We start from the raw sequence: 26,656 nt of genomic DNA on the forward strand, positions 1-26,656 counted from the left end.
CTGCGGCAGCCTCGCGATGGGGGGCACTGGGGTGGCATTGGGGTGCTGGGCGGCAGCGATGGCCCCGGGAGGGTCGCGAAGGCAGAGCCCACTGAGTCACACCGCAGCGGGCAGTGCAGCCGGCAGCACCGCCCTGGCACCGGTGAACCTCGGCCGCTCGATGCTGCGGGGGGCGGCGCGGGCAGGGCCCCCCGGGAGCGAAGGCGAGCCGCTCTCGTTGCGGCAGGCGGTAACGCCAGGCTGGCGTCTGCGGCCTGAGCGGGGGGAGCGCGGCGCTCTGAAACGCAGCGTTTCACCCCAAAAGGTGGATCCCTGCCCAGAGAGGGCTCGCGCAGGCACAGCCGGGGCAACGAGCCCAGGGCCACCGCTGGGACACGGCCCTCGGGGCTCCGGGGGAGATAACCCCTCGGGTTTGGGTCCTGCAGGTCCCTCGGCTGCGCTCAGGGCAACGCTGAGCCCCCGGAGCAGCCCGCGCCGGCAGGATCCGGCCACCCCACGTTTAACCTCAGCGCCCAGCTCCGCTTCGCAGCCCGGCGCCGGACAGCATGGCACGGACAGCATGGCACAGCGCATCCCTTCGGGAAGCTTTTTATTGCCCGCACTCGGGACCAGCACAAGGCGGCACCGATAACCCCACAGCCGGTTCCCAGCTCCCGCTCGGCCCCCCCGGCCCCCAGGGACACGCAGCGGCTCGGCCCCCCGGAGCGCAGCCTCCCGCCCCACGGCCCCGGTGCTCTGGGGTCTCTCCCAGCCTTGCGGCAGCTCCCACCCCCCACCAGGCATGGGGGCACCCAGCCTGAGCACTGATGCAAGGAGCCTGCACCAGAAACTGGCTCCTGCTCAGGTTAAAAAGTTTTTTTTTTTTAAAAAAGTTTTCGCTATAAGAGCATCTGCATTAAAAACCCCACAGGAGGCGAAGAAGCCGAGGGGCACAGCAAGGGGCTGTGCCGTGCACCGGTGTCCCCAGCCCCGCGCGCTGCCCTGACAGCTGCCCGCACTCGGGCATCGCCCCGCGGCGCAGGATGCGGCCGTCGGAGTCAGCCTTGGCCCCAGCCTGCCAGGCGATCCGATTACTGCGGCTTTCGGAGCCGCAGCCGGGTGCCGGGTGTGCCGGGTGTGCCGGCTCCCAGCCCAGCCCTGTGACCGCAACTGGGGCCTCAGAAACTTGGTCCCTACGAGTTCTGCAGAAAAGGCATTTCCAGCTTCGCTTCCAGAGATCACACGAGAGTGCAAGGCTGCTGGCGGCGCGCGCACGCACACACACGCACACACAAAATCCCCCGTTCCCGGGCCGAGGCCCCACAGCACCCCGGGCTCCCCCCCACGCCTGGGGGTCTCTCCCGGCTGTGCTCCCACTGCATCCCGCCGACCCGAGCCCCTCTCCTCTGCGGGGCTGAGCCGAGTCCTGCCAGCACAGCGACGAGAAGCGGCACCGGGGGCAGTGTGGGTGGCTGCCCCCCCCGCTCCTTGCCGAGGGATCCGGGCGCTGCAGCGGCAGAGCATCGCAGGGGCGGCGCGGTGGGCACCGGGTGGGAACATGTCTCCTTGGCTGCGTGAGAGGAGACACCGTCCGCTCCTCGGCGCTGGAGCATCCGCCGCCTTCCCGCTGCAAACGCTGGGGCTGCGCTGGGGCCTCGGGATGCCCACGGGCTGCGGGAACCGGCCGGTCTCTTCTCTAGAAACGGGGTCTTTATTTCCTTGCTCAGAAAAATAGACTCATTTCAAAATTTAAAAAGAAAAAAAAAGTTTAAAAAGAGGGAATGACGAAAGTAGAGGCTGGAATGTCGCTGGCAGTGGGGTCTGTACATGAGATGGTGTGAGACGGGGCTGGGCGACGTCCCGCTCAGTAGCTCTCCTCCTCCTCGCGGTAGTAGTGGTACCCAGGGGGGTCCCCGCTCTGGTCGCAGGCGGCGTTGGCCACCTCGCCCTGGCTGCCCTGCGGGCAGTACTTGGGGTCGTAGATCTGGCGGCCGAGGCCGAAGACCTGGCCGCTCTGGTTGGCGCCCTGGTTGGAGCCCATCTGCAGTGACATGGAGGAGTTGTCGCACTTCTCCGTCCCCGTCTTGGCGTCGTAGATGTGTCTCCTGGTACCGGGAGCTGTCATGCCCACCTGGAAGGACAGGACGGAGCAGGGCTCGGCCGTGGTCCCCCCCACCGTCCCTCCCCGCTGCGGCCGCGGTGGCTCACCTGGCTGGCACACTTGTTGGTGCCCATCTGGAGGCTGATGGTGGAGTGGTCCATGGGTGGCAGGATCTGGTTCTTGGGGTCGTAGAGGTGCCTCCTGGTGCCGTAGGCCGTCATGCCGGACTGGCTGGCACACTTGTTCGTGCCCATCTGACAAGGGGGTCTGGTGAGGACCGAGTGCTGCCCCACGCGTGCCCCTTCTCCTCCCTCCCCGTCCCCCCGCAGCCCAGGGGGCACAGCCAGTGCTCCCCAACCCAGCCCAGGCGCAGCCTCTCCAGGCTCCTGGCCACTGAGTGCCGGACACGGAGCCGAGATGGTCCCAGATCCGAAGGACACTTGAGGCACCTTGAGCTTCTGGTCCCCCCAGCCATGCTTGGAGCCGTGACGGTGCTGAGGTTAGATAAAACTGGGCCCCCCTCGCCCAGCACCCCGGCCCTCAGGAGCACGCGCGGGGCAGCCCACCTGCAGCCCGATCACGCACTGCCCAGCTTTCATCTTGGCCTCGTCGAAGTTCCTCTGCTGCTTCTCTGAGTACTTCACGCCGATGTCCACGCCGCTCTGCATCCCCTTCGTCTTGGCCTGCCGGGGAGGGGCGTGAGGAAGGATGGGGGTCCCAGACCTCCCACCCTCTCCCTGGGCAGGGGGAGCCGCGGGGTCCCACGGGCACCACCCCGAGCCGGGGGTCTGCCTAGCCGGTCCCCGTGGGGCTGCGCCCCCTCCCAAACCGCTCGCCCCCCGTGCGCTCACCATGCCCGCCAGCGCCAGCAGCGACACCTGCACCTGCGTCAGGTTCCCGCTCTCAAAGAGGTCGTTGGCTTCGAAGAGATCCACGGGGTTCATGCCGTAGCTGGCCATGGCCTTGATGAAGTTGGAGAGGTTCTCGAGCTGGGGGGGGGAGAGGGGTAAGACCCCGGCAGGCGACGGCGGAGGGGCTGGGGTGGAGCCGGGGCTCCACGGTGGCCGGGTCGCAGGCAGGGCTGCCCGCACCTACCTGGTGCCAGTTCTGAGCCGAGCGGTTGATCTTCCTCACCGAGTTGGGCTGCAGCTTGTTCATGAGCCTGGAGGGAGGCAGGGGGAGCGGGGGCTGCGGCGGGGCAGAGACCCCGGGCGGCGGCGGGGCACGGGCCCCTTTCAGGACGGTCCAGCCCAGGTCCCCCTGCAAGCGTGAGGCGATTCCCCCCCCAGGTCCCTGCTGGTCCCCAGGGCTCCCCCCAGACGCAGGCGCTTTGGGGGTGACTCCGGCCAAGCAGCAGCGCAGAGAAAACCTCTGGCTGCCATTAGCTGGCAGGTGCCACTGGCGCGGGCATGGCCGGATCCAGCCCACCCTTCCCACCCCAAGGGCTGGCGGGGGTCCCCTGGAGGGCAGGTCTCCCGCGTCCCCATCCGAACGGAGCGGGGGCCAAGGGGCTGTGTTCAGCATCGTGCGGCGAGCAGCGCGGGACTCACTCGCAGAGGATCACCCCGTCCTTCAGCCCCTTCTGGAAATCGGGCCCGATCTGCTGCCCCGTGACGCTCTCGATCCACGTCCGCAGCTCGGCCTCCTTCTGCGGGTCGTACTTCTGGGCGAGCTGGGAGGGGATGGCGAGGGGGCGGCTTACACACGGCCCCGGCGTGCACCCCAAACCCCTCACGGGGGGCAGCTCCCCCCTCCCGGACACAGACCTGCAGTGAGGTCTGGGGACAGCAGCCCCATGCCGAGCACTGTCCCCGGGAAGCCTTGGGGACGCCAGCAGTGCCAAGCTGGTCCCCAGCCTCTGCAGGGCGGTGGAGCGAACCCCCCAGCCTGGCTGCCCCCAGCCCCAGGAGCCAGGCGGCGAGGTGGGCGCAGCAGGCAAGGCGGGCACAGCGGCTGGCTTGGACGGCCCCCAGATATTTGTTCAGCCACGATTTCCTGGCACGCAGGAACCCTGCCGGGGGTGGCTGGCGGCAAGAGCCACAGCTGGGAGTAAAAGCCACCGTGTGACCCCATCACAGGGGAGGACATCTCCCCCCACCGCCAGCCTCCCCCATCCCCATCCACTGGCTGGTTTTAGCTTGTCTATACGTACAATCTGGGGAGCAAGAGCAGCCGGGCTGCCCCTGCCTGTGCCCCTGCCCGCGCCCCTTGCATGGGAATGGGGACAGGAGCACAAGCACGATGCTGCCATCGGACACAGGCGCTGGCATGGCCGGATCCGGCGTGAGCCCGCAGAGCACGGTGCCCCTCGCATATGGCAGCTTCTGAACCTTTCCAGGAGGATGAGGAGGAACTGCCCGTGGGGGCTGGGGGGAAATGCCCCCCACCAAAGGCCTGTTCCTCCCTGTCCCCTGGAGCCTGCAAGAGCCCGGCACTGAGCCCTGAGGGTCCCCAGCCGTGTGATGCTCTCCCCTCTGCCGGGGCCGAACGCGCCGCCGCAGATTCCTCGGTCACCGCGGCTATGCCAGGAATGTGGACGCCTCCTCCCAAATGGAGACCAGCTGCCCGGGCAGCAGCATCACCGGCACCGTCGCCTCGGCCCTGGCCCGCGAGGGAAGGAAAAGGCACCCCGGCCCGGGGCGGGAAGGAGGGGGCTGCACAGAAAGAGCCTGGAAGCCCCGAGTGCCGTCGCTGCCCCAGCCCGGCCCCTCCTGCACTCGGCCGGCACCCAGAGATGGCTGCAAGGCAGCCACGACCTCTCACCCATCCCGTCCCCTCCCGGTCCTGGTATGCACCGGGGCTGTGAGTCCCCAGGGATCCCGGACACGAGGAGACCCCGGACACGAGGAGACCCCGGGACGGGCACGGTCTGGCCCCGCTGCGCAGCAGGGAGATGCCAGCCGTGCCTGTGGGCTGCGCAGAGCTGCGACCCCGCAGCCCCAGCCCCAAAGGGGAAGCTCGACTGGTGCAGGATGCAGGGAGGGTCCAGCTGAGCAGGGTCACGCTCACGACACCACGTGCGTCCCGGCCGGGGGATCCCACTGTCCTGCCAGCTGATTTTCTGGACCGTGGGCAGCCAGTGCCAGTTCCTTTTCGCACCCCACAGCCAGCATGGGGGTTTCTCAGGGCACGGGAGGGGGCAGAGGGGACCAGCCCCAGAGCAGATCCCATCACAGCCCAGTTTGCAAGGGCTTGCACGGACTGGGAGAGTGCCACTGGTTTAACTGGTTCCCAGTTGGTGATGTCAGCCTCCAGCAGACACACCGAGGCAGTTAAACTGGCTTAAGTCTTGCTGAATCAAGCTGAAGCGCTCCAGAGCACGCAGCGGCGAGGCTCCAGCGCGTGTCCACCCGCTCAGCGCTGGTGCAGCCCAGCCCAGGTGCAAGCAGGGGCCCGTCTTCGCTCGGTGATGAAATGCAAATCCCCTGCGAGGCCAGGCAAGGAGAGCCCGGCCCCAGCCACGGCCACGGCCGCCACATCCCCACAGCCACGCGCAGCCAAGCCCCAGCAGCGGCGCGGGCAGCAGCCCGGCACCCCGTCTCCTGCCTGCCCCAGCCCAGTCCGGCCAGCTCCCATGTCCCCAGGCAGGGGGCAGCCACGCAGGGCCATCGGCCGATGGCCCCGGGGCCAGGGGTGACCACGGCTCAACCTCTGCTTGCCCGGGGCTGGGCACAGCCCAGCACCACGGCCGCCGCCGGTGCCACTGCCCGGGGTGGCAGCGGTCCCTGGAGCCCAGCCCCGACCGCAGCCCCAGGGTTGCGCAGGGAGCACAGTTAAGGGAAGGGGTCGCTGCGTCCCCCCGCTCCCCCCGGCCCAGCAGGACCCCTGTGCCCGTGGTGCCAGAGCCCCCCGCCGCAGCAGCGGAGCCCCCTGCAAGGGGCACAGTGAAGGCAGGGATGGTGGCACCTAGAGCCATGGGGTGCACCCAGGCATCCAGCGCTGCCCGCCAGCACCCCAGCCCCATCGTCAGCGTTTCAGTCGAGGGGAGATTTCACCTGGCCGGGCAGGAGGGTGCTGGCAGGCAGGGCAGCCGCCTGCACCCTGCGGCACCCGGCTCCTTCCTTGGGGTGTAAACAGCCCGGCCGGAGGCACCGGTTCCCCTTTCCCCTTCCGGCCCTGCAGCGGCAACTCTGCAGGAGCGCAGCTCGGGCGCGTGAGGCCTGGGTGGCCGAGGGTGCCCTGGGTGTGCCTGGCCTGGGGTCCCGGGCTCTGAGGGGCAGGCTGGGAGCTGCTCCTGCCCGCGTCCCCCCGGGGCCACCAGCCCTGTCCCCAGTGAGGGCCATGGGGACACAGGCCGGGTTGGAGCATCCCGCCGGAGGACGCAGAGCTGCGGGGAAGCAGAAAGGGGAGAAGCTCCGGGGAGCCGCAGCGAAAGGCATCCGGAGCGGCAGGGGGCCGGGGCCATCACCCCCAGCTCCGGGTGCGGATGGGAACAGTGCCCCAGGGTTTGCCGGGGGGGGGGCAATAGCGGCCACTGTATGGGCCTGGGCAGGGGTGGGCGAGGCGGCCGGTGCCCGGAACCCCTCCCAGCCCCAGTCCCCCCAAGACACCTCCCCAGGACCCCACGGGCAGGGCCAGGGCACCCCGAGACCGGGAGCCCAGCCTCGGCACCCCCAGCCCCTCAGAGCCCCCGGCACACTGGGACCCCCAGCTCCCCATCCTCCTGGGACCCCCAGCTCCGCATTCTCCCGGGCCTCCCCGGCTCTCAGGCCGCTCGGGACCCCCTGGCTCTCTGCCCGCCGGTGCCGCCGGGACCCCCCGATCTCCACCCCCGGGACTTCTCCGCTCTCCGCCCCCGGTGGCACCGGGCCCCATCCGGCTCCACATGCCCGGGGCGCACCGAGACCCCCCGGCTCTCCAGGATCCCGGGATGCAACCGGGACCCCCCCAGCGGCACCGGGATGCCCGGCTCTCCAGGGCCCCCAGGAGCACCGGGAGCCGCAGCGCCCGGTGGCCCCGGTACCCCCCGGCCCCCGACTCGCCCCCGCCCGGTGGCACCGGGCCCCCCGCCGCGGCTCACCCGGTTCTTGACCTCGGCGGAGAGGCCGTAGGACGGGCCCTTGTTGAACTGGGAGCTGCTCATGGCGGGGAGCGGGGAGCGGAGCCGGCACCGGAGCGGGGAACGGGGAGCGGGAAGCGGCGGCGGGGCCGGGCGGGGCGGGCGGGGCGGGCGGGGCGGGGGGGGCGGGCCCGGCCCCCCGCGCTGATTGGACGGGTCCGAAATGCCCAAATAAGGGCAGGAGCGGCCGGATCGCGGGGGGGCTCGCACCCCGACACCGGGACCCGGGGGGAACCGGGGGGCACCGGGAGCCCGCGGGGGGGCCGGGGCCGGGGCCGGGGCTGGGGCTGGAGCCGGAGCCGTCCCGGGCACGCGTGGGCACAGCCCGGCAAGCGGGCACACACGGGCACACGCACCCACGCACGGGCACGCGCCCCCACGCACGGGCACGCGCACCCACCTATAGACGGGCACACGCGTGTGCATCGCCCCATACACGTGCATACACAGAGGTGCGCACCCCGACCCACGGGCACGCTCTGTGCGCACACACGCGCGCACCCCGACCCACGGGCGCTCCCCGCCCACGCACACTCCCACACACGCGCGCACCTGCCTGCGCGCACCCACGGCCACGCGCACACGCGGGGCACACGTACGCGCATACCCCCCCCCACGCACCCACCCCCCCCACGCACACTCCCACCCACACCCCCCGTCCCCTCCCGCTCCCTCGCCCCGACCCCGGGAGCCGCCGGCTCCGGCCCCGTGTCCCGCCCCGGGCGCTCCCCGCCCCGCGGCCGGCAGATGGCCCACGAGAGGCGGCCCCGGCCCGGCCGGCAGCGCGGCCCCGCGGGGGGGTCCCGGGGACGAAGCAGGGTGTCCCGTCCCCCCCCCCCAAAGCCGCCCGCGGGGGCGGGCAGCCGCCCCGAGCAGCCCGGTGGGCAGCGGCCAGGGCAGGATGCGGCCGGGGTCCCCACGCTGCGGGAGTGGCACCCCGGGGGGGCCCGTCCCATCCCGTCCCTCTCCCCGGGTTTATCCGCTTGCTCGCTGGGTGCTCCCATAAGTGAACAGAGCATTGTGGGGCTGCGTTACCCCGTGGGTGGGCGAGTCACGGGTGGGGGGACCGTGGGTGCACAGAGGCTGCAGGCTGGCGGGGGCCAGGGCCAGGGGCAGGGCAGTCCTGGGGGGCAGCTGGGGCCAGGCTGTCCTGGCACCCACACCGAGCCCACGGGGGAGGCAGAGCCAGGAGCATCCCACGGGTGGGAGCCCAGAGCCCTGCATCCCACTCACCCCCACACCCGGGGCCTCCAGCAATGCCCCGCGGGACGGGGCTCGTCCTCCCTGGACTGATGGACACCCCCAAACAGGGGTAAACCCCACAGAGGCCTGGGGTCCCACGGGTGTCAGCCCTGGTCCCGCCGAGTGGGGCTCTCTGCCCTCCGGGCCCCTCCATGCAGCCCTGGGGTGCAGCACTGAAACCCCCTCCCCGCAAACGGCCCCCAAGAGCCCACCGCCCTCGAGAGCACCGGTGCCTCCTCTGCCGCCTCCTGCAAGGCTGGAGATGGGCCTGAGCCCCCCGCCACCCCCCGGGGCAGCCGGGGTCCCCCTTCCCCCCGGCCTCGCGCCCTGGGTGCGCATTTGGCTTTTCCTGTTTCAGGTTCGCCTGCGAAGCCGATGAGGAAATAAGGCGGCGTCACACGCGCCCTCCTGACAGTTCGCCCCGGCGAATGTGGCCGGCGCGGTGAGGAGCGCGGTGCTGGCAGCCAGGCACCGCGGCCGCGCCAAGCGAGGGGCCGCCGAGGGCAGGGGCTCGGCCGCCCCCGGGAACCATGTTCTCCCGGAAGAAGCGGGAGTTGATGAAAACCCCCTCCATCTCCAAGAAGAGCCGGGCGGGAAGCCCCGTCCCGCAGACCGTGCCGGTGAGTGTCCCGCGTCCCCCCCGGCGGGGCAGGGGCCACGGGGGCCATGGGGCCACGGCACCCACGGAGCTGCTGGGAAGAGCCGCGGGGTGGGAAGGGGGACCTGGGTATGGCCAGGGGGTCTGCGAGGAGGAGGAGGGAGCTGAGGAAGGACCCTGCTCACTGGGCCTGGGGGGGGGGGATTTTGCCCCAGATGAAGGGGATGGAGCAGCCGGCTGGGGAGGGCAAGCAGGGCCGGGGAGGAAACGGGGGGCTGCGGCGAAGGGAAGGGGAGCCTGGCGGTGGGGGCTGCGGCTGAGGGCAGAGAAACCCCCAAATCTCCCAGGGCACAGGGGTGGGAGCGGGGGGACGCCTGGGTTCGGGCAGCCCCGGTGCCTCGGCTCTGCGATATATTTATTTTACTTGTGGGCACCCCCCCGGCGCTGGAGGGGTGCGGGAGGAAGCACCTCACCTCCGCGGGGCTGGCTGGCGGCCGGGGCTCCTCTGCGCACCCCGGCACTGCCCGCCCCGCGCCTGCGCTGCGCCCGCGCCCCAGCCCGCAGAGCATGGGGCGAGACGGGGGTGGCGAGACGGGGCCGACGGGGCCCGAGAGCCCGCCCGTGGCTTCTTAGCAAGGAGCACCCATCCCCATCCCCGTCCCTGCCCCCTCCTCCTCCCCGACCCCCCCGGGAGAGGGGCCTATGGGTGGCGGACGGAGGGATGCTCGGCCGGGCGGCTGGGAGGAACAGCTACAGCCCCTACTCGGCGGGGCGCCGCAGGACGGGTAAAGCCAACTCGCCCAAACGCTCCCTGGACTCGCTGCCCCACGCGCCCGCTGTGTGGCTGACGGTACGGCCGGGTGCGCCCCGTGGGCACCGGCGGGGAGGGACCGGGGTCTCCGGGGCCGCTGTACGCCGGGGGGGACGGAGACAGGTTCTCAAGGGCTAGGCTGGCCCCAGCCATTTTGGGGTGGGGGCCTTTGAGCAGCCCCCTTACAGCCCCGCGGTGGTCTGGCCAGCCCCGGGGGCAGCGTGGGGCTGAGCTGCCCCGGTTGGCTCTCGCCCACGGCAGCCTCATGCTCTCGGCTGGCGCGGTGTCTGCCCCATCGGTACCAAAGACGGCTTCCGGCCCCGCCAAGCCGGCAGCGCCCGGCCAGGGATGCTGAGACCCAGCGCACTCGTGTCACACCTGGGTGCCTGCGGGTCGCTGACGGGAGCTGCGGGAGGGGCGAGGGTGGGACCCCCTCCCCGTGCCGTGAGGACCCTCGCTGGGTGCGCGGCCCCGGCGTGGTGCACGGCCCCGGAAGGTGCCGGTACCAGCCCCTCCCTCGGGGCAATTTTACCCCTAGAAATGGGGGGCTCCCTCCATCCATAAAATATCTGCGGTGTCTCCAGATAGCGGCCTGGGAGGTGTCCCCCTCCCTGCCCCCATCCCTGGCAGGGCAGGGGCTGTGCCCGACCTGGGCATGGGACAGCCCGAAAAAGAGGAAGGGATGTGTGGGGCCGGATCCTGCTGTTGTTTGCCCGTGCCAAGGTCCCCAGGCCCCCCGGGGATGGGGAGCTCCAGCACGGTGGGTGCTGGTGGGGACAAGGCAGTGTCACCCACACGGTCATTGGGTGGCCCCCAGGACAAACCTGGATCCACAGGGGCTGGCAGGGGCCAGTGGGGGCCACGGGGCGAGCGAGCAGACGGGGTGGCCGAGCCAGCTCCTGGCCTGTGGTTTTGGAGCCGATGCTGCTTGCGAAACCCCTGTGCTGGGGGCGGTTAATCCGCCGGGAGCCTGGGAGCCTTGGGCAATGCCAGCTGCTGGGGGCTGCCTGCGGCACGGTGGGGACAGTGGGGACGGCAGACCCGGCCAGGCGAGTGCCCAAACCCTGCCGGCTGCGGCTCCACCGCTGTTTTCTTGCTGGTGGAGTCGCTGCCTTCACCCCGCAGGGTCCTGAAACTGTCCCCACCAGCCCCCGCCCCAAGATCCCAAAGGGCTGGAAATGCCGGGGCGGGCTACGCCTTGTCCCGGCACCGCAGCTGGGCAGGATCATCCTCAGGCTCTGCCAGGATACCCAACTGGGGAAACTGAGGCACAGCAAACTGGGGAAACTGAGGCACAGCACAGCCACAGGGTCTGGCACCAGCCCTTCAGACAACAGCCCATCCCCTCCAGGCTGGTAGCATGGAGGGTCCTGGGGTGCTGCCCTCTCCCTGCCCACACTGGGGTCCCGGCTGTGCCCCGTGCCCGCCGGGGCCTCACGCTCATCCCTGCTCCCCAGGACCTCTCCCGCAAGGATTGCCTGGAGGCGCCCAGCTCCGGCCTGGGGGAGCTGCCCCCCGCCAGCTCCAAGCTCAGCACCAGCCCCAGTGCCGTGGGTACCCTCAAGCGCCCCACCAGCCTCAGCCGCCATGCCAGCGCCGCCGGCTTCCCCCTCACCACGGCGGGCCCTAGGGCTGTGCCCAAGGTCCACAAGACCCCCACATCCTACAGCCCCATGGATGGCGGGGAGGGCCCCTTCATCGACACGGAGGACATCTCCCAGCTGCTGACGGACGTGGCCCGCTTCGCCGATGCCCTGGAGAACCTGCGGGATGTGGTGCTGCGTGACGGTGAGTGCCCGGATGCCCCCAGCTCCCGCCAGCCCCGGTGCTGCCCACGCAGTGCCGAACCACCCGCCGCCGCAGCGCTGCGGGGCACCGGGATGCACGCAGGAGCATCCCCTCCCTGGGGACAGACCGGACCTGTGGGTGGGGGTCTCTGCCTGGGCCGGGAGGGGACCTGGGGGGCCGTGCCGAGCCGCGGCAGCCACGGGCAGAAGGTGGCGGGTGGCTGCCGGGAGCTCGGAGCCAGGATAACGCGGCTTCCTGCCTGCGAGCTATTTTCATCCGCCCGCTTTCCTGTTTACAGCGCAGCGGTGCCAGCTGCCTGCCAGGGCCCCCGGAGCCCCGCGGGGTGCCGGGTACGGCCCCCCGACCCACCGGACCAGCCTCACCAGGGTGGCCGGCGGGATGGGGCCGATGCCCCAGCCTGGGGCCGGGTGGGCTGCAGGGCCGCGGGCGGGTGTCCCTGCCCGGGGAGGCAAAGGGAACGGCAGCGACCTCGTGGTCCCCGCGGCGAGGTGGGGCTGCGGGGGGGTTGTCACATGATGCCGTGTTTTCGGCGCTGGCTTTGCAAACATGTTGACGCATCCCCACTCACCGTGGAAAACGGCAGCGCCCAGCCCGGGGCACCGCTGCTGACGGCCCCAGCGGCCGGATCCACGGCTGGGCCGGTGGGAATGCGGCTGGGGTCTGCACTGCCGGGGGGGCGGTGGGACAGCAGCCGGGGGGGGAGATGCCTCCAGGTCCCTGCAAAGGTTTGGGCATTGCAGGGCAGGGAGGAAACAGCCCTGAGCCGGACGGCAACTATCCCGCTGCCGTCCCCACTCGGGGTCCACGGTTATGGCTGGACCCGGTTTGGGACAGCCGGGACAGTGCCGTCCCCAAGCCGGCAAAAAGATGGGGAGAGGTTGGGGCTGACCTGCGGGACACAGCTGTGATTTTGGAGAGTCTGGCTCTCCTCTGCACCCATCCAGCCCCATTCCCAGTCCCGTTCCCAGCCCCGCTGGTCTCCCCACTTCCCACTCCGGAAGGGGCCTGGAAATGGGAGAGAAAACGGAATAAATCCCTTCCCGAGGAGGGGGGTTTGCCCAGCCGGGCGGTGGGTGCCAGGCTCCCATCCCAGCGCTTCCCTACGGGAGGCTCCTCACCTCCTAACAAGGCTGCCAGCACCCAGCCCCGAGCCCCAGCCCCGGCACCGGGCTGGTGAGGAGCCGGGCCGGACCCCCGGGCTGGCGGCTGGAGCCCGCAGAGGGGACGGTTCCCTGGGGAAGGACCCCGTGGGACGCGGCGAGCCCGGCTGGATGGGGCACGGCGGCAGGACAGACCTGCCGCATCCTTCCCAGCGGCTGGGAGCACCCATCCGGCGGGGAAGAAGGGAAGGAAACGAGGAGGAAATTCCCAAACTGCTTTCAAGGGAAAAAGTTACTACTGAGGAAAAAATGCCTAAAAGGTCGGGCTGCCGCAGGCCCACCGCTGCGCCCGGCAGGGACACACCGGCTGCGTTAGCCACGGCGGCGATGGAAGGGGAGGGCTGGGGAGGTGCTGGACAAGCAGGACATGCCCGTGCCAGTCCCGGGGAGCCCCAAAGCCAAAGGGATGGGCTGCATGGTGTGGGAGCCTGGCGGGACCCTGGCTGGCAGGGGGTGGATGGGAGGCTCCGGAGGGCAGCATTTCAGCCCCCCCTCTTTTGCAGACCCCACAGAGCCCCAGCGGCCGCTGGCCCACGAGTGCCTGGGCGAAACCCTGCGCATCCTGCGCCAGGTCATCAACAAGTACCCGCTGCTCAACACCCTGGAGACCCTGACGGCCGCGGGGACCCTCATCTCCAAAGTCAAGGGTGAGGCGATGGGGCTGGGAGCTCTGTCCCGCTCCCCTCCTGCCCCATGCCGGGATGTGTGGGGCCCGGGGAGCCCATGGGGCGGCTGCCGGGAGTGGAGCTGCCCCATGGAAAGGTGGAGAGGGCGAAGGCATCAGCTGCCTGCTTGCTGTGTTTTAGTGTTAAGGATGATGTAGTGTCAGAAATGACAGAGCCCAGATCCCTGCCTGGGGGTTTCCAAGCACGGCCTCAGGAAAAACACTTAAATAATCAGATCCCGCTCCTGGCAGCACCTCGTGTTTATAGGAGCGGGGTCTGTGGAGCCCAGGCCCTGGCCGGGGCACCACCTCCTGCCCGCAGTTACACCAGCAGGGAGGGGGACGGCTGTGCTAACCGCAGGCAGAGCACAACATTTTGCGTCACCGCGCCGCTTCCTGGACACCAAACAGCAACCGCGAGGGGACAGGAAGCCTCATGGCGGGTGGCAGGAGGTCTGCCATGGGGCTGGCCCCACACGGGGCCGGGACGGAGCGAGTTCCGGCTGCCCACGTCCCCGGGCAGAGGGGTGGGAGCAGATCCCAGCCCCTCACTGCAGCAGGGGGGCTCAGCTCACCGGCCCCGGCACCCCAGAGGAGCCGGCCCGAAAGGCGCCGGGGTCTGCCCAGAAGCCCTGGCTGCCGGCGAAGGCGCCACGAGCGTGCCTTGGCTTGGGTGTCTGCCAAGCCCCGTCTGCGCTGGTTCCCGCTGCCGCCGGCGGTTCCTCTTTCGGCCGTGGGCGAGAGCTGTCCTGGAGGAAGCCATCCCACCTCGGAGCAGGGGGCTCTGGAGGTGCCGTAAGACAGCGGAGGCAGCGGAACAGGTCCCCAGTCAGCAGCACTTTTCCGGCAGCCCTGGGTAATGGGAGTAAACAGAAATGTGAGCCAAGTGATGCTGGCAGGGAAGTCAGTCCCGGCAGAAATGGGAGGGCAGAGACACTGTGCTGCACTAGAGGAAGTCGGTCATCCATAGGGATGATCCTCTCCTCCCCGCTGCTCCCTCGAGCTTGACCCAGACCCCGACTCAGCCCCAGTCCCACAGCAGGGCTGAGACCGGCAGGAGCCGGCAGCTCCTTCTCCTGCCTGAGACAGGGACAGGCGCTCGCGGCGACAGGGCTTCCGCACTTCCTCGTTTCCAGGTTTCCATTACGAATCCAACAATGAGACGGACAAGCGGGAGTTCGAGAAGGCCGTGGAGACCATCGCGGTGTCCTTCAGCAGCACGTAAGGGACTTTTGGCCAGCCGTCCCCCGGAGAAGGTCCCCTGATGGACCCCATCGCCCCGCCAGCCAGGACACATCTCCAACCCCTTGCCCCGTCCCCTCGCCCACGCATGGCCCCACACGTGGCAGCTGGTTTGGGGGTGGTTTGGGGACCGGAGAGACCCCGCGGGGAAGGCAGTTTCACTGCTCCTGCCACTCGCACCAGCAATTCCTCCAGCACCGTGGAGGGGCCCCAAAGCCTGCTCGAGCCCGCAGGCTCCATCTCCCGGCCCGTCTTCAGGCTGGGCCAAGCTCTCCTCCTCCACCTGAACTGCCAAGACCTCATCAGGTGGAGCTGAGCTGATCCCCACTGAAACCAGTATTGCAGCTCCGACTGCCCCGGCCCTCGCCCAGTCCCTTGGACGCGGGTTGGGTGCTGCTGGGTGACAGCCCTGCTTGTCGCTGCCCGTCCTCCCTTTGCTGAGCCCAGCCGTATTCCTCTCTCACAGCGTGTCCGAGTTCCTCATGGGGGAGGTGGACAGCAGCACCATCCTCTCCATCCCACCCAGCGACCAGAACCAGGTGAGTGATGCCCGCTCCCATCGCGCGGGTCTCGGGATGTGCCGGGGCGCTCAGACCCGGCTCGGGAAGGGGTTGAGCCCCCAGCCCCAGACGTGGGATTCTCAGCTCACCTCCAAGCCCGGCAGAGCTGCGTGTAGGCTTTGCCTGCTTGCTCCTGTCCTCACCGCCATCCCAAGGAGGGGAAAAGCCACCTGGCAGCTCGATCCAAAGGGCAAGGTGGCTCGGGAAGGGATGGAGCAGCTCTGTCAAGAGGCAGAAAACAGAGCTCTGGTTGCTCTCTGTAGCTCTGCCCTGGTCTGGTGTGTGCACAGAGCAAGGCATTTCTCCAGTGACGTTCCCGTTAGCTCCCGGCCTTCCTGTAGGGCCACGGGCTGGGCACAGCAGACTTCCAGCAACAGCAGAAAGGCTCCAGCAGCTCCGGGTTTCTGCCTTCCCTCCATCCACCAGCCCCTCCAACTAATCCCCTTCCTCTTGCCTGATCAGTCCCTTTTCTTTTCCAATTCCCAAAGACTATGGAGAGCCTCTACGGGGGGATCCCCGGGCCTGGAGGAGACGGCATGCCTTCGGGCATGGAAAGCTATAACACGGGTAAGCAGGCAGACTCTGGGTGCCGGGTTTGGGGTGGCAGGGTACCCGGCTGAGCAGATCGGCTGGTGGGAACCGGCGTCCTCCCCATTGCCGCCGTGGTCCTGAGCCGCACGTGGCTCCTCGGCTGAGAAAAGGCAGCAGAGCTGCTGCTGGCACCGGGGGCTGGCAGGACCACCAGCACAGCACGATGCCGGCACAGATACGGGGAGGTTTGCACTGAAAGCTCACGGAGCTTGGAGGGGCGAGCCAGGCTGTCCTCGGGTTTTCCCAGCTGTTCCAGTGCTCCTGGGAACTCAAAGGCACGTGGAGGGAGCGGGTCAGTGAACACAGTGCCAGCAGCACATTCAGCGTCTCTCTCCTCTTTCTCTCCCCCTCGTCCCATCACAGGCCGTCCTCCTGCCGAGGAAGTGGACGTGATACTGCAGCGCTGCGAGGGGGGGTAGATGCTGCCCTCCAGTACGCCAAAAACATCTCCAAGTACATGAAGGACCTCATTGGATACCTGGAGAAAAGGACCACGCTGGGTGAGACGGGGAGGACGGCGGGTGGGTCCTCTCCGGAGCGGGGCTGAACTCCTCACGGCAGCATCAGAACAGGTCGAGGTCCTCACATGCACCAGGCTGAGGGAGTCAGACATTGCAAGGGCAGTGGTGAACTTAATTCCTGAAGTCCTTGGTTTATTTTTCAAAAGGAACCCAGCCAGCAGGGAAATCCTGGTGTTTCGTATGTCTTTTCACTTCCAACCTTTTTCTTCCAGAAATGGAGTTTGCCAAAGGGCTTCAGAAGATGGCAAACAGCTGCAAGCAAACCATCAGCCAGGAGGTAAGTCCACATGTCCCTAAAGCCACCCGGCGTCCAGGCTGTGGGGCTCTATCAGGGGCAAGCAGCCCTGGAGAGCTGGTTTTGCGTGACCTGGCTTCAGAGCCCAGGAGAACAAGCGTGCCGTTCTCCAAAGCTCTTTACTTGGCAAAATTCATGCGTCCAAACCAAAGCAAAGGATAATGCCGAGACCCTGCAAAAGCTCCTCCATCGGTAGCCGATATTTCTGCCGGGTGTGCCAGCAGGGAGAGCCCGGGCAGGCTCACATGCCAGACGTGCCCCAGCCCCTGCTCTGCAGCCCAGGCACCAGGCAGGCGACACCACGGGGCCCTTCCAGCCTCCTCCGACCTCCCTCCAAGCAGTCTCTTGGCCGCCTGTGACCGCCCTGTCTCGGTCCAGGACGGGGCTCTTACCAGTAGCAGGCAGCCAAGAAGAGCCTCTGGCTCTTCTTCCCCAAACACGGCACGGGAGGACGCGTCTCCTTTGGTTCCCGCTGCGGTGCTGGGGCTCAGGGTGGTGCGTTTTCTCGTTTCTCAGACCAACATGCCTTTCCTGTCCATCTACCTGCTGGCCCTGGAGCAGGATATGGAGCACGGGACGTCGGTTCTGCAGGCTGCCAACACCCTGCAGCACCAAACCTTCCTCCAGGTGAGGGACGAAAGGCTACCTCAGAAGGGTCTTCCCCAGTGGCTGGGCAGCGAGGGAGGCTGGTGGTCTCCTTAGTCCTGCCACAGGCAGCTCTTCCAGAAATTGGAATCCAGTTGCTGCTCGGCTCAGCCACCGCTCGGGCTCGGCATTCCCTGGCTTTGCTCTGGCCTCAGCGGATCAATGAGCCCAAGCTCTCAGCCTGACGCTGCGTCCTGTGAGGGGTTAAATACAGGGTCTAGGAAAAAAAACCCAAGTCTGGCAAATCAAACAGCACCTCCTTATCGATCTCCACCTCATCCGAGGCCTCTCTGCATTCCCACGTTCCCCTCCAGCCCAGACCAAGCTGCACCCATCTCCCAGGGACAGCCGCTCTCCGGGGCTGTTTGCCAGGGAGGGAACCGATGTCCTGTCGCTGCAGAGGGTGGCTCTTGCTTAGCTCAGTCTGGAGCAAACCGCATCTGGCACTTCCCAGGCTGCAGATTTTTGTCCATGACACAAACCCTCCCTGTATCCAAGCCCAGATGTGCTGGGGAATGATAACAGCCGCCACAGGGAACTTCTCCTTGCAAAGCCTTTTGCAAAGGGAAGAGCAGCGAGCGTTGAGCTCAGACCACCGTGGGGGTTGTTTCTCCCTCCTGATTCAGCCGCTAACAGTGAGACGCCTTGAACATGAAAAACGGAGGAAGGAGATCAAGGAGCAGTGGCACCGGGCCCAGAGGAAACTGGTGAGTAGCACCACGCAGCACGGGCTGGGTTTGCGCTCCCCGAGCCCAGTCTGGAGTACCCCCGTGACAGGTACCCCTCTGGGGATGCTGGACTCCTTGCCCCTCTCCAGTAGCGTTAGGTGCTTTGTCCTAGGGTTCCTCTGCTGTGCTGGGGGACGCCGGAGAAACATGCGGCCCTGGGGAGCTTGCAGGAGAGAACGATCCCCTTGCAGAGTTCAGTCCTCACCCTGCGTCACTGTTTTCACTGGCAGCAAGAGGCAGAGGTGAACCTGCGCAAGGCCAAGCAGATATACATGCAGCGCAGCGAGGAGCACGACAAGGCCAAGTACATGGCGGTGAAAGCAGAAGAAGAGCAGCAGAACACCACTAGCAGCATCACCACCAAAACCCTGGACAAGAAGAGGCGGCTGGAAGAGGAAGCCAAGAACAAGGTAGGAAACGTGGCAGCTCTGGACTCGGGCTGAGCATCTGCCCGGCAAGAACCTTCTCACTCCTTGCTGTCCTAGCACAGGAGCAGCCCTGAGCTAAGTGCACTGAACTGAGCTCCCCGCGGATCCTCGGACATGGTGCAGGAATGCCTGGAGGAACGGGGTCCAAGTGCAGAGAGCTGTTCTCCTTGTTCTCCTTACCTATGAACTGTTTCCCTCTCTTGCTCTCCCAACTCTCAGGCAGAAGAGGCGATGGCCACATATCGGACCTGTGTTGCGGACGCCAATACCCAGAAGCAGGAGTTGGAGGATACCAAGGTGAACTCCTTGCGGCAGATCCACGAAGTGATCAAACAGAGCGACCAGGTCATCAAGACGGTGAGTGGGGCTTGCTTGGGATGGCCCCCAGGGCAGGGGGGTGCCCGTACCCTGCTCAGGAGAGGTTCAGAGCTGCCTCCCCAGCAGCCCTGGCTTAGCTGCCCCTATTCCAGATGAAGTCCAGGGGGATGTAGAGCTCTCTTCACTCCCGTGTGCTCTGAAAAGCCAAGGCTCAAGGCTGCAGACCAAGCACCGCTCCGTGCTCCTGATTTCTCATCTAACCTGGAGCTCCTTGTCTCTCTCTTCCATGTGTGTCAGCTCACAAAGCTCACGTCTCGTTTTCTCCACGTTATTTTTAGGCCACAATCTCCTTCTACCAGATCATGCACATGCAGACGGCCCCACTGCCCGTCAACTTCCAGACACTGTGCGAGAGCAGCAAGCTCTACGACCCCGGCCAGCAATACGCCTCTCACGTCAAGCAGCTGCAGCGAGGAGACGAACCCGACATCCAGTACGACTTTGAACCCTACGTGTCACACAATGCCTGGTAGGAGAGGAGAGGGGGAAATCATTGCTGGTTTACACTCCTCTTCTCTGTCGCTGGCATCCTTCCCCTGGGCTGGCACTACGCTCCCCTGCAGAAACCAGCATGCTCCTGCTGGGAAAGCTGGGGCTGGACCAGCTGGGAATTCTCCTCACATCCTCCGATGGATGAGACAGGCTATCCAGTATTTACCAGAGGACTGTAAATCCCAAGACAGGCGGATAGCAGCCATGAATAAGGTTTTCAAGTGTCCTTCCTTCTCATCCACTCGGACGTTCCCTTTTCTCCTTCTTTCTGCCCACCAGGTCCCCCTTTACTCGGACGCGGAAAGGCAGCTTCAATGCCAATGACTTCTCAACGAATGCCGGCTCTGACGGGGCCGGGCTGCCCAAGGACGGGACCGGCTCGGAAGGAGGGGCAGGAGCCAAGGAGCAGCAAAGCGGGGCTGTGGCGGCTGAGCGGAGAGGTGAGCCCGGAGCAGAGAGGAGCCTCCGCATCGCCGTCCCCACGGCACCGCTCGCAGCAGGCTGCGTCCTCCCCCCCGGTCAGGAGCAAAGCAGGACCTCCGTGGGTACCAAGGGGGGGGCTTCTGATCACAGCAGTAGGACAGGCTGGAAGCCCTGCAAGCTGAATTTCCCGAAGGACACAAAATCAGATCTAGGGGGGTTTTTTTGCTTTTGCTCTCTAGTGCTACCTAACAGACTATCCTCCATCTTCCCATCTCTTCTTTCCCTTGCTGGATGTGTTACTGAAGGCGTCACAACCCCACCAGCCCCTTCACCAGCCTGTCAACAGGAAACCAAGCAGCTTCCTTCAGTAATTTGTCTCCCGGAGTCTAGACTCTTCTCCCATGTTTCTCTCCTGAACACAGAAAGCAATCTCAAATGAACTGTGTGTTTTCCTCTGCAGGTGGGAGGGGACACCAGGTCCATAAATCCTGGCCAACATCCATTACTGAAGCTGACAGCAGCCTGGATTCAAACGCAGGTAGATACCGAAAAGAGCCCAGGGCAGGCAGTGCTTCCCCTTCTAATAGAGTCAGCCTAAAAACAGAGCGTCGGAGTTAGGCGGGACCTGTCCCTTTTTTATCTGCCTTGTAATAACACTGTGTTGTAAGTTACTGCCCTGATCCCAGTCTCCAACAGGCTGGGATGGGCTGGGATGGGCTGGGATGGGGGACCGCTGAACCTTTACACTACACGGGCTGCAGCCTGCTCCCCTGCAGGGCACGGTACCGGCACGCACAGCCCCGGCGAGCCCCCCGTTTCTCATTTTCTCCAGAGAGCTGCCCCAGCCGTGCAAGGCACACGACTGCTTGCTGCGGGAATCGGCCACCCGCATCAGAGCGCGCTCAGAAGAGAAACGGCTTTGCCAGTGATCTCACTGGCTCGTGGGTTTTCTTTCGACAGGTGAATTCAGCCATAAACTCCGGCGGTTGTCTTCCAACGGCACCATGTCCTCCAGCGAAGAGCTGGAGGAGAAGGATGAGAACGCCACCCCCTTTGAGCAGAGTACGTGACAGCGCGGGAGGTGACGCAGTGCTCCTGCTGCGCACCCGCGCACCGTGGCAAAGCTAACTGCAGGCTGACTTTTCCCAAATTCAGTAGTTCTGGAGGTAAACCGAACAACTGCTGGGAGGGTGCCTGACTGTGACCCCACGAGGAGCCCAAGAGCATTGCCTTTACCAAGGGATGAGCTCGGCTCAGACCAGTGGGAACAGATGAGCTAGGGCTGCATGCCTCAGAGTACAGGTTATTTGTAACGTTGCTAAAGAACTAGTGCATCCAGCTGGTTGTGTGACCTGTGACAGCGACCCTTCTGCTCCAGCTTTGCTTCACCTTACCTCCTCGGGAGCCAGGATGCAGGTGCATTTCTTTTTGCTCTGCTCGTAGGCATCAATGGGATGACCCCAGAGATGACGGCTCCAACGGGGCCCTTCCGAAACGTTGGCTTATCCAAGGCTGCCCAGACTCATCGGCTCAGGAAGCTCCGGACCCCTTCCAAGTGTCGGGAGTGCAACAGCTACGTTTACTTCCAGGGAGCAGAATGCGAGGAGGTAAAGTTGGGAGAAGTGGGAAGAGAGCTCGGCGGGTGGAACGGACGGACGATATGTCCCATGAAGGGGGTGACCCCACCACTGCCTGCAGATGGTCCTGTGATTCACTCTGTCCCCAGATGGGAGCCACGTGCTCTGCAGCAGCATGTTGCGGTGCGGCTTTTCCCTCGGGTGTCACAGGTTTGCTGTAGAAACCTGGCCAGGAGCTCTGACACACATGTGGTCAAAACCATGGGTGTAACCACAGCCAGGAGGTCTAACTTCTCTGTGGAAGCAGAGGTGCCAGCATGAACTTTGGGGCAGGGCTACCTTAGCCCAGCTCTAACCTGTGTTGAGGAAGACATTCCTCCTTTGGGAAGGGGTCCACGCGCTTTGCAGCGGTCCTGCAGTGTCTCCAGGAAAGGCATTTTTCCTGTCTGCTGTCGTGCTCAACGAGCTCCTCGTTCTCCGAGCGATGCCTGGTGTCTCTCGGTGGCTGCCCTCCCACCTGACCCACGCTGCTGTCTCCCACCTCCACGCATTTCCCTGTGTTTTCCAGTGCTACCTGGCCTGCCACAAGAAGTGTCTGGAAACCTTGGCCATCCAGTGCGGGCACAAGAAACTCCAAGGGAAGCTGCAGCTTTTCGGGCAAGACTTCACAAAGGCTTCTCAGAGCAGCTCAGATGGCATCCCCTTCATCATCAAGAAGTGCATTTCTGAGATTGAGAAGCGGGCACTGAAAACCAAGGTGACGCACTCTCTCTTCCCTTTTCTTCAGCTAAGCTGGCTCAGCTGCCTTCTCTTGAAACGACCTTCTGCCTTTGCATGACAACCAACAGACTCGTTTTTCAGATTACTAGGAGGCAGGAAGCCAGAAAGTCCCCGGTGATAAACTTGGCCCTGATACCCCGAACTCTGACCTTGGAAACTCTCTTCTCTTGCCTCCCTCTTTCCTATGAAACAGGAATGACAGTAACGTCTGAGCTGGAAGGGGATGTCCCAGAACGACTTCTGAGAGGGATTTCCAGCCCCGAAAGGAGAGGATGGGAACTAGAAGCTCACTGTCTCCTCCAAACGTGAAGAGGAACATCTCTCCTCACTTCAACTCCACTTTTCTCTCTTTTACAGGGCATCTACCGAGTTAACGGCGTCAAGACCCGTGTGGAGAAGCTTTGCCAGGCATTTGAGAATGGAAAAGAGCTGGTGGAGCTGTCGCAGGCCTCCCCTCATGATATCAGCAACGTCTTGAAGCTCTACCTGAGACAGGTAAGGTGCTGGTGATATCTTCTGCTGGGGGGGAGGCAGGGGAGAGGTGGCCGGAGGAACCAACGTCCCAAAACCAAACCTGGCTTCACCGAGTCGTCTCTGGCAGGAGTCACTCTGCACAAACTGGGGTTAATAACCGTATGGCTGGGGGTGGTGAGGGGGGTCCCTCCCAGCTGGGAGTGGATCAGCGGTGGAGATGGGACCACGTGCACGAGTGGGGAAGAGCACGCACGCCGCGCCGCCTCCGGGCTGACTGCGGGTTTCCTGCTCTCGGTGAGCCCTCGCACAGCTCACCCGCCATCGCTTCGCCTGGCTCCTCCACCGATGCATTCGCATCCGCAGAAAAACAACGTGCAGAAGCACCAAACCCCCCTCCCCTTTGCAATTGGGGAACCAGGTACACGAAAAGGGAAGTGATCCAGCAAAGGTCACGCCGCACGGCAGAGCCGGGGCTGAGCTCACGTCTCCCCGAGCAGGGCTCTGCCCCTCGGGTCGCCCTGTGGTGGGCTCAGCTGGGTGCTGTGCCCCTCTGGTCACCCTGTGGTGGGCTCAGCCGGGTGCTGTGCCCCTCAGGTCACCCTGTGGTGGGCTCAGCCGGGTGCTGTGCCCCTCGGGTCGCCCTGTGGTGGGCTCAGCTGGGTGCTGTGCCCCTCTGGTCACCCTGTGGTGGGCTCAGCCGGGTGCTGTGCCCCTCGGGTCGCCCTGTGGCAGGCTCAGCCGGGTGCTGTGCCCCTCGGGTCGCCCTGTGGCGGGCTCAGCTGGGTGCTGTGCCCCTCGGGTCACCCTGTGGCGGGCTCAGCTGGGTGCCGTGCCCCTCGGGTCACCCTGTGGTGGGCTCAGCCGGGTGCTGTGCCCCTCGGGTCACCCTGTGGTGGGCTCAGCTGGGTGCTGTGCCCTGCCACCCACGGCAGCTCTGCCCCAGGCACCCCTCCGCCCCCCGCAGACACCGGTACCCAAACTGACAGTGCAAACAGTGTCACCCACATCCTCCAAAGAGCCACAAGGCAGAAGGAGAGGAAGCAGCTTCTCCTTCGCGCTGCAGCCTCGCCGCTTAACTGTTTAGTGCTGCCTTTCTTTGAGGGCTGGTGTAACTCTGCAGAAGGGCTCCTGTGCGTTAACTCAGGAATCGGGCTCAGGGCTCAGCTCAAGGAGGGAGGCTTGTCCCTGGGTTCCCTGCACAGAGAGGGGAGAAGGGCTCTGAATTGCCTCCGCCGTTTCTCCAGAGAAAAGCAGAGTGGAAAGAGAGGAAGAAATCAATCCTGAGCCACGATCCAAAGTCTCACTGCAGAGAAATGGGTTTAAAGTCCCTCTGTAAAGTGCTGGACTGGAGGGAACCCGCTCTGCTGTGAGAGGCAGCCTGTCCCCAAAAACATCTGTATAAGCCACGCTGAAAACATTGCCAGCCGTGCAAAACCACCAATTAGTTAACAAGCTGCGCTGGCTGCTTTGTACAAACTTCAAAGCAAGAGTTTCCACCTAACCACAGCCCCACCTTTGCTGCAGGCTACGCCGATTACATCCTGCCTTCTCCACCCCAGAACAATCCATTCCTGTCCTCTTTCAGTCCTGCCCTCTTCCTAACCACCTCCTGTCTGCTGGGGAACCTGCTGCTGCGCCCACCCCGGGCCAGGGCTTTGCTGGGGGAAAAAGAGAATCCCTTAACCTTGCCCCGCAGGGACCTATCCAGCAGAGAGCACCCACGGGTCGATCAAACGCTGCTTTTTGCTTGAACTTCGCAGGTACTAATTGGCGAAGACAAACGAGGCTGGATTTACCTGCTTCAGGAGAGGGATAAATAAACATTACCTTCAGGGCAGCACGCTTTGCAAGCATTGGGGATGTTTCCTTGCTGTAGAAAGGCCCCAGGTTTCCTCAGCTCAACAGCACGGGACAGGTCTAGGTCTCAGGGAGGTGGTGAGCCCCCCCCCAGAGCGGGAGGCACGGCTCTCCAGCACCCACCTCCCCTGTTCTTGCTTGCAGCTGCCGGAGCCCATTATGCCCTTCCGCATGTACAACGAGCTGATGGGCCTGGCCAAGGAGAGCTTACAGGGCGGCGAGGCCAAGGGCAAGAGCGGGAAGGGGGGCCCTGAGCTGGTGGACAAGGGAGCCGACACGGACAAGGTGGTGGTGAACCTGGTGCTGAAGCTGAAGGAGCTGCTGAAGGAGCTGCCCTGGGAGAACATGGCCACGCTGCAGTACCTCCTGCAGCACCTCAGAAGGTGAGAAGGGCAGGTCCAGAGCCCGTGCGGGTGCTGGGGCACCTTCCCGTTCTTCCCTAGAGCGGGAAGGCAAGGGCAGCCTCCCCACTGGAGCCACGCTGGCGGTGGGGACAGCCCAGCCCTCCCCGGGAGCGGGGCGGTAGATCCGTGGCTGCAGCTGCTTCTCTGCCGCTCACGAAGCTCGTGCGTGCCACGAGAGGGAAGTCTGGTGCTGCCAGCCCAGCATCTCCTCCAGGCTGGGCGAGTCCTGCCCGTCCCCCCGTCCCTTCTCCCTGCTCGCTCTCACGAGTTGTTCCTCCTCCTCCTCCCCAGGATCGTGGAAGTGGAACAGGACAACAAGATGACCTCAAGCAACCTGGGCATCGTCTTTGGGCCAACACTGATGCGCCCGAGGCCCACGGATGCCACCATTTCCTTGTCCTCGCTGGTTGATTATCCCCACCAAGCTCGCATCATCGAGGCGCTCATCATCTTCTATTCGACCATCTTTGAGAACAAGGAGACCACGGTGCTGCCCGACTCCAGCAAATACGCCATGGACAGCAAGGAGGAGGCAGCCAGCTGCTCTGACCTGGTAGGAGTCTCTGGGGAAGGGAGCACCCTTAGGGGCTGCGGGGCCGACCAGGACAGCCTGCTTGTGCTTGCAACCTGGAGCAGATCAGCTGGGGCAGACCCTCCCGCAGCCCCAGCACCCCCCACCCCTCTCCTGAACGGTGCCAGCCCCGTGCTCTGCCCTGCAGATCGCAGCAGTGACCTTCCCCATCCCTGCTGTGCCACGCGACGGTACGGGTCCGGCCAACGCCGTTGCCCTTCTCTTACAAAACTCACCTTGCTTCGTCACGTCCCCACGTGCATTCCCACTCCACTTGCGAGTGATTTTCTGCCCCAAAAGAACAGTCTCAGTAAGTGAGACAGGCAGGGGGCGGGAGGAGGGAGCCTACACACTTTCACACCGGGACAACGAGTTGGTATTTCTCCATTTTCTGGAACCATGTCTCAGCGAATGAGAAAGTTTTCTTCTCCTCCATGCCCTCACTGCTGCACCTCTTGCTTCCAGGCCAACGCAGGCTCCCCGCCCGCAGCTTCTCCTGGCAGCATCCCCTACCTGGAGCTGCCTTCGGAGAAAGGGAACCTGGATTACAGCGCTGACTCATTCGCAGGTAAGCGAAAGGCACCCAGGGGCTCCTCCCCAGTGGGCACAGCTCTCTCGGGAGGTACGAGGGGTGTCACCAGTGCCAATAACACAAAGCCCTTCCCCTGTCCTGACGACCACAAGTTTGCTGAACAAAGCTCCTGTGGATGCCGTGGTGCTGGGCGAGAGCGTAACACAGGGCTGCCTCTGTCCCGCAGAGTCTGGCGACCGCTCCGTTGACTCCGACTCCGAGCTGGAGGACAGCGGGGAGCTGCTGGCTGCCGCGGACGGGGGCCCACGGACCCAGCTAACGAAACAGGAGAGCGAGACCAGCACAGACGAAGCTCAGTTCTGCGATGACGGGAGCGAGGGACAGCGCAGCCGGAGCTGCAGCATGGGCCAGTTTGATGCGGAGGGCACCGCTCCCCGCTGCTGCAGCCCCCAGGAGAAGAGCAAAGCGATGCAGAAGAATACCCCGAGAGCCGCCTCCCCGCTGCCGGCACGGACTACAACACAAACCAGTCCAACAACACATCCACGCCTGCCGCTGCCCGGCATCTGGCAGCCAGATGCCAAGGCGGCCGCGAGCCAGGCAGCGAGCAGCAGCCCCGGTTTATCTAAGCCACCGAACAAAAATACCGCGGACGCTGGGACGGGGCAAAGAGGCAAAATCCAGACGCTACCCAGGCATAGCGACGCGGAAAGCTGTGATGTTGAGGGGTAGGGA

General features: G+C 65.4%; 2 protein-coding genes across 2 annotated transcripts; one reads left to right on the plus strand and one right to left on the minus strand.

Annotated features, from left to right (window-relative positions):
- Nucleotides 1–705: 705 nt before the first annotated feature.
- Nucleotides 706–7,169, minus strand: CNN2 (calponin 2). Its single transcript, XM_050910505.1, has 7 exons — nucleotides 7,101–7,169; nucleotides 3,631–3,752; nucleotides 3,176–3,242; nucleotides 2,932–3,069; nucleotides 2,647–2,763; nucleotides 2,188–2,334; nucleotides 706–2,110 (listed from the first exon to the last, which is right to left on the minus strand). Exons 1-7 carry the CDS (start codon nucleotides 7,161–7,163, stop codon nucleotides 1,844–1,846), a joined length of 921 nt encoding a protein of 306 aa, XP_050766462.1. The 5' UTR covers nucleotides 7,164–7,169; the 3' UTR covers nucleotides 706–1,843.
- Nucleotides 7,170–9,700: 2,531 nt separating this feature from the next.
- ARHGAP45 (Rho GTPase activating protein 45) lies at nucleotides 9,701–26,550 on the plus strand. Its single transcript, XM_050910773.1, is given in 25 exon segments — nucleotides 9,701–9,829; nucleotides 11,248–11,578; nucleotides 13,263–13,406; nucleotides 14,560–14,644; nucleotides 15,132–15,204; nucleotides 15,714–15,792; nucleotides 16,180–16,230; nucleotides 16,233–16,316; nucleotides 16,550–16,614; nucleotides 17,149–17,259; nucleotides 17,904–17,984; nucleotides 18,236–18,415; nucleotides 18,653–18,790; nucleotides 19,090–19,280; nucleotides 19,583–19,743; nucleotides 20,187–20,264; nucleotides 20,687–20,788; nucleotides 21,170–21,333; nucleotides 21,872–22,060; nucleotides 22,441–22,578; nucleotides 24,559–24,797; nucleotides 25,110–25,371; nucleotides 25,855–25,957; nucleotides 26,148–26,368; nucleotides 26,371–26,550. Coding segments are annotated over 25 exon segments (3,579 nt in total).
- The last annotated feature ends 106 nt before the right edge of the window (nucleotides 26,551–26,656 follow it).

Source organism: Gymnogyps californianus, chromosome 24 (assembly GCF_018139145.2).
Source record: "Gymnogyps californianus isolate 813 chromosome 24, ASM1813914v2, whole genome shotgun sequence".
In the NCBI taxonomy this organism is placed as follows: Eukaryota; Metazoa; Chordata; class Aves; order Accipitriformes; family Cathartidae; genus Gymnogyps; species Gymnogyps californianus.

Coding starts and splice junctions, on each gene's coding strand:
- CNN2 (XM_050910505.1), bottom strand. CDS start 7,163: ATGAGCAGCTCCCAGTTCAACAAGGGCCCGTCCTACGGCCTCTCCGCC. Junction 3,753..7,100: donor CCGCCGAGGTCAAGAACCGG/GTGAGCCGCGGC, acceptor ATCCCCTCCCAG/CTCGCCCAGAAGTACGACCC. Junction 2,764..2,931: donor TGCTGGCGCTGGCGGGCATG/GTGAGCGCACGG, acceptor CCTCCCCGGCAG/GCCAAGACGAAGGGGATGCA.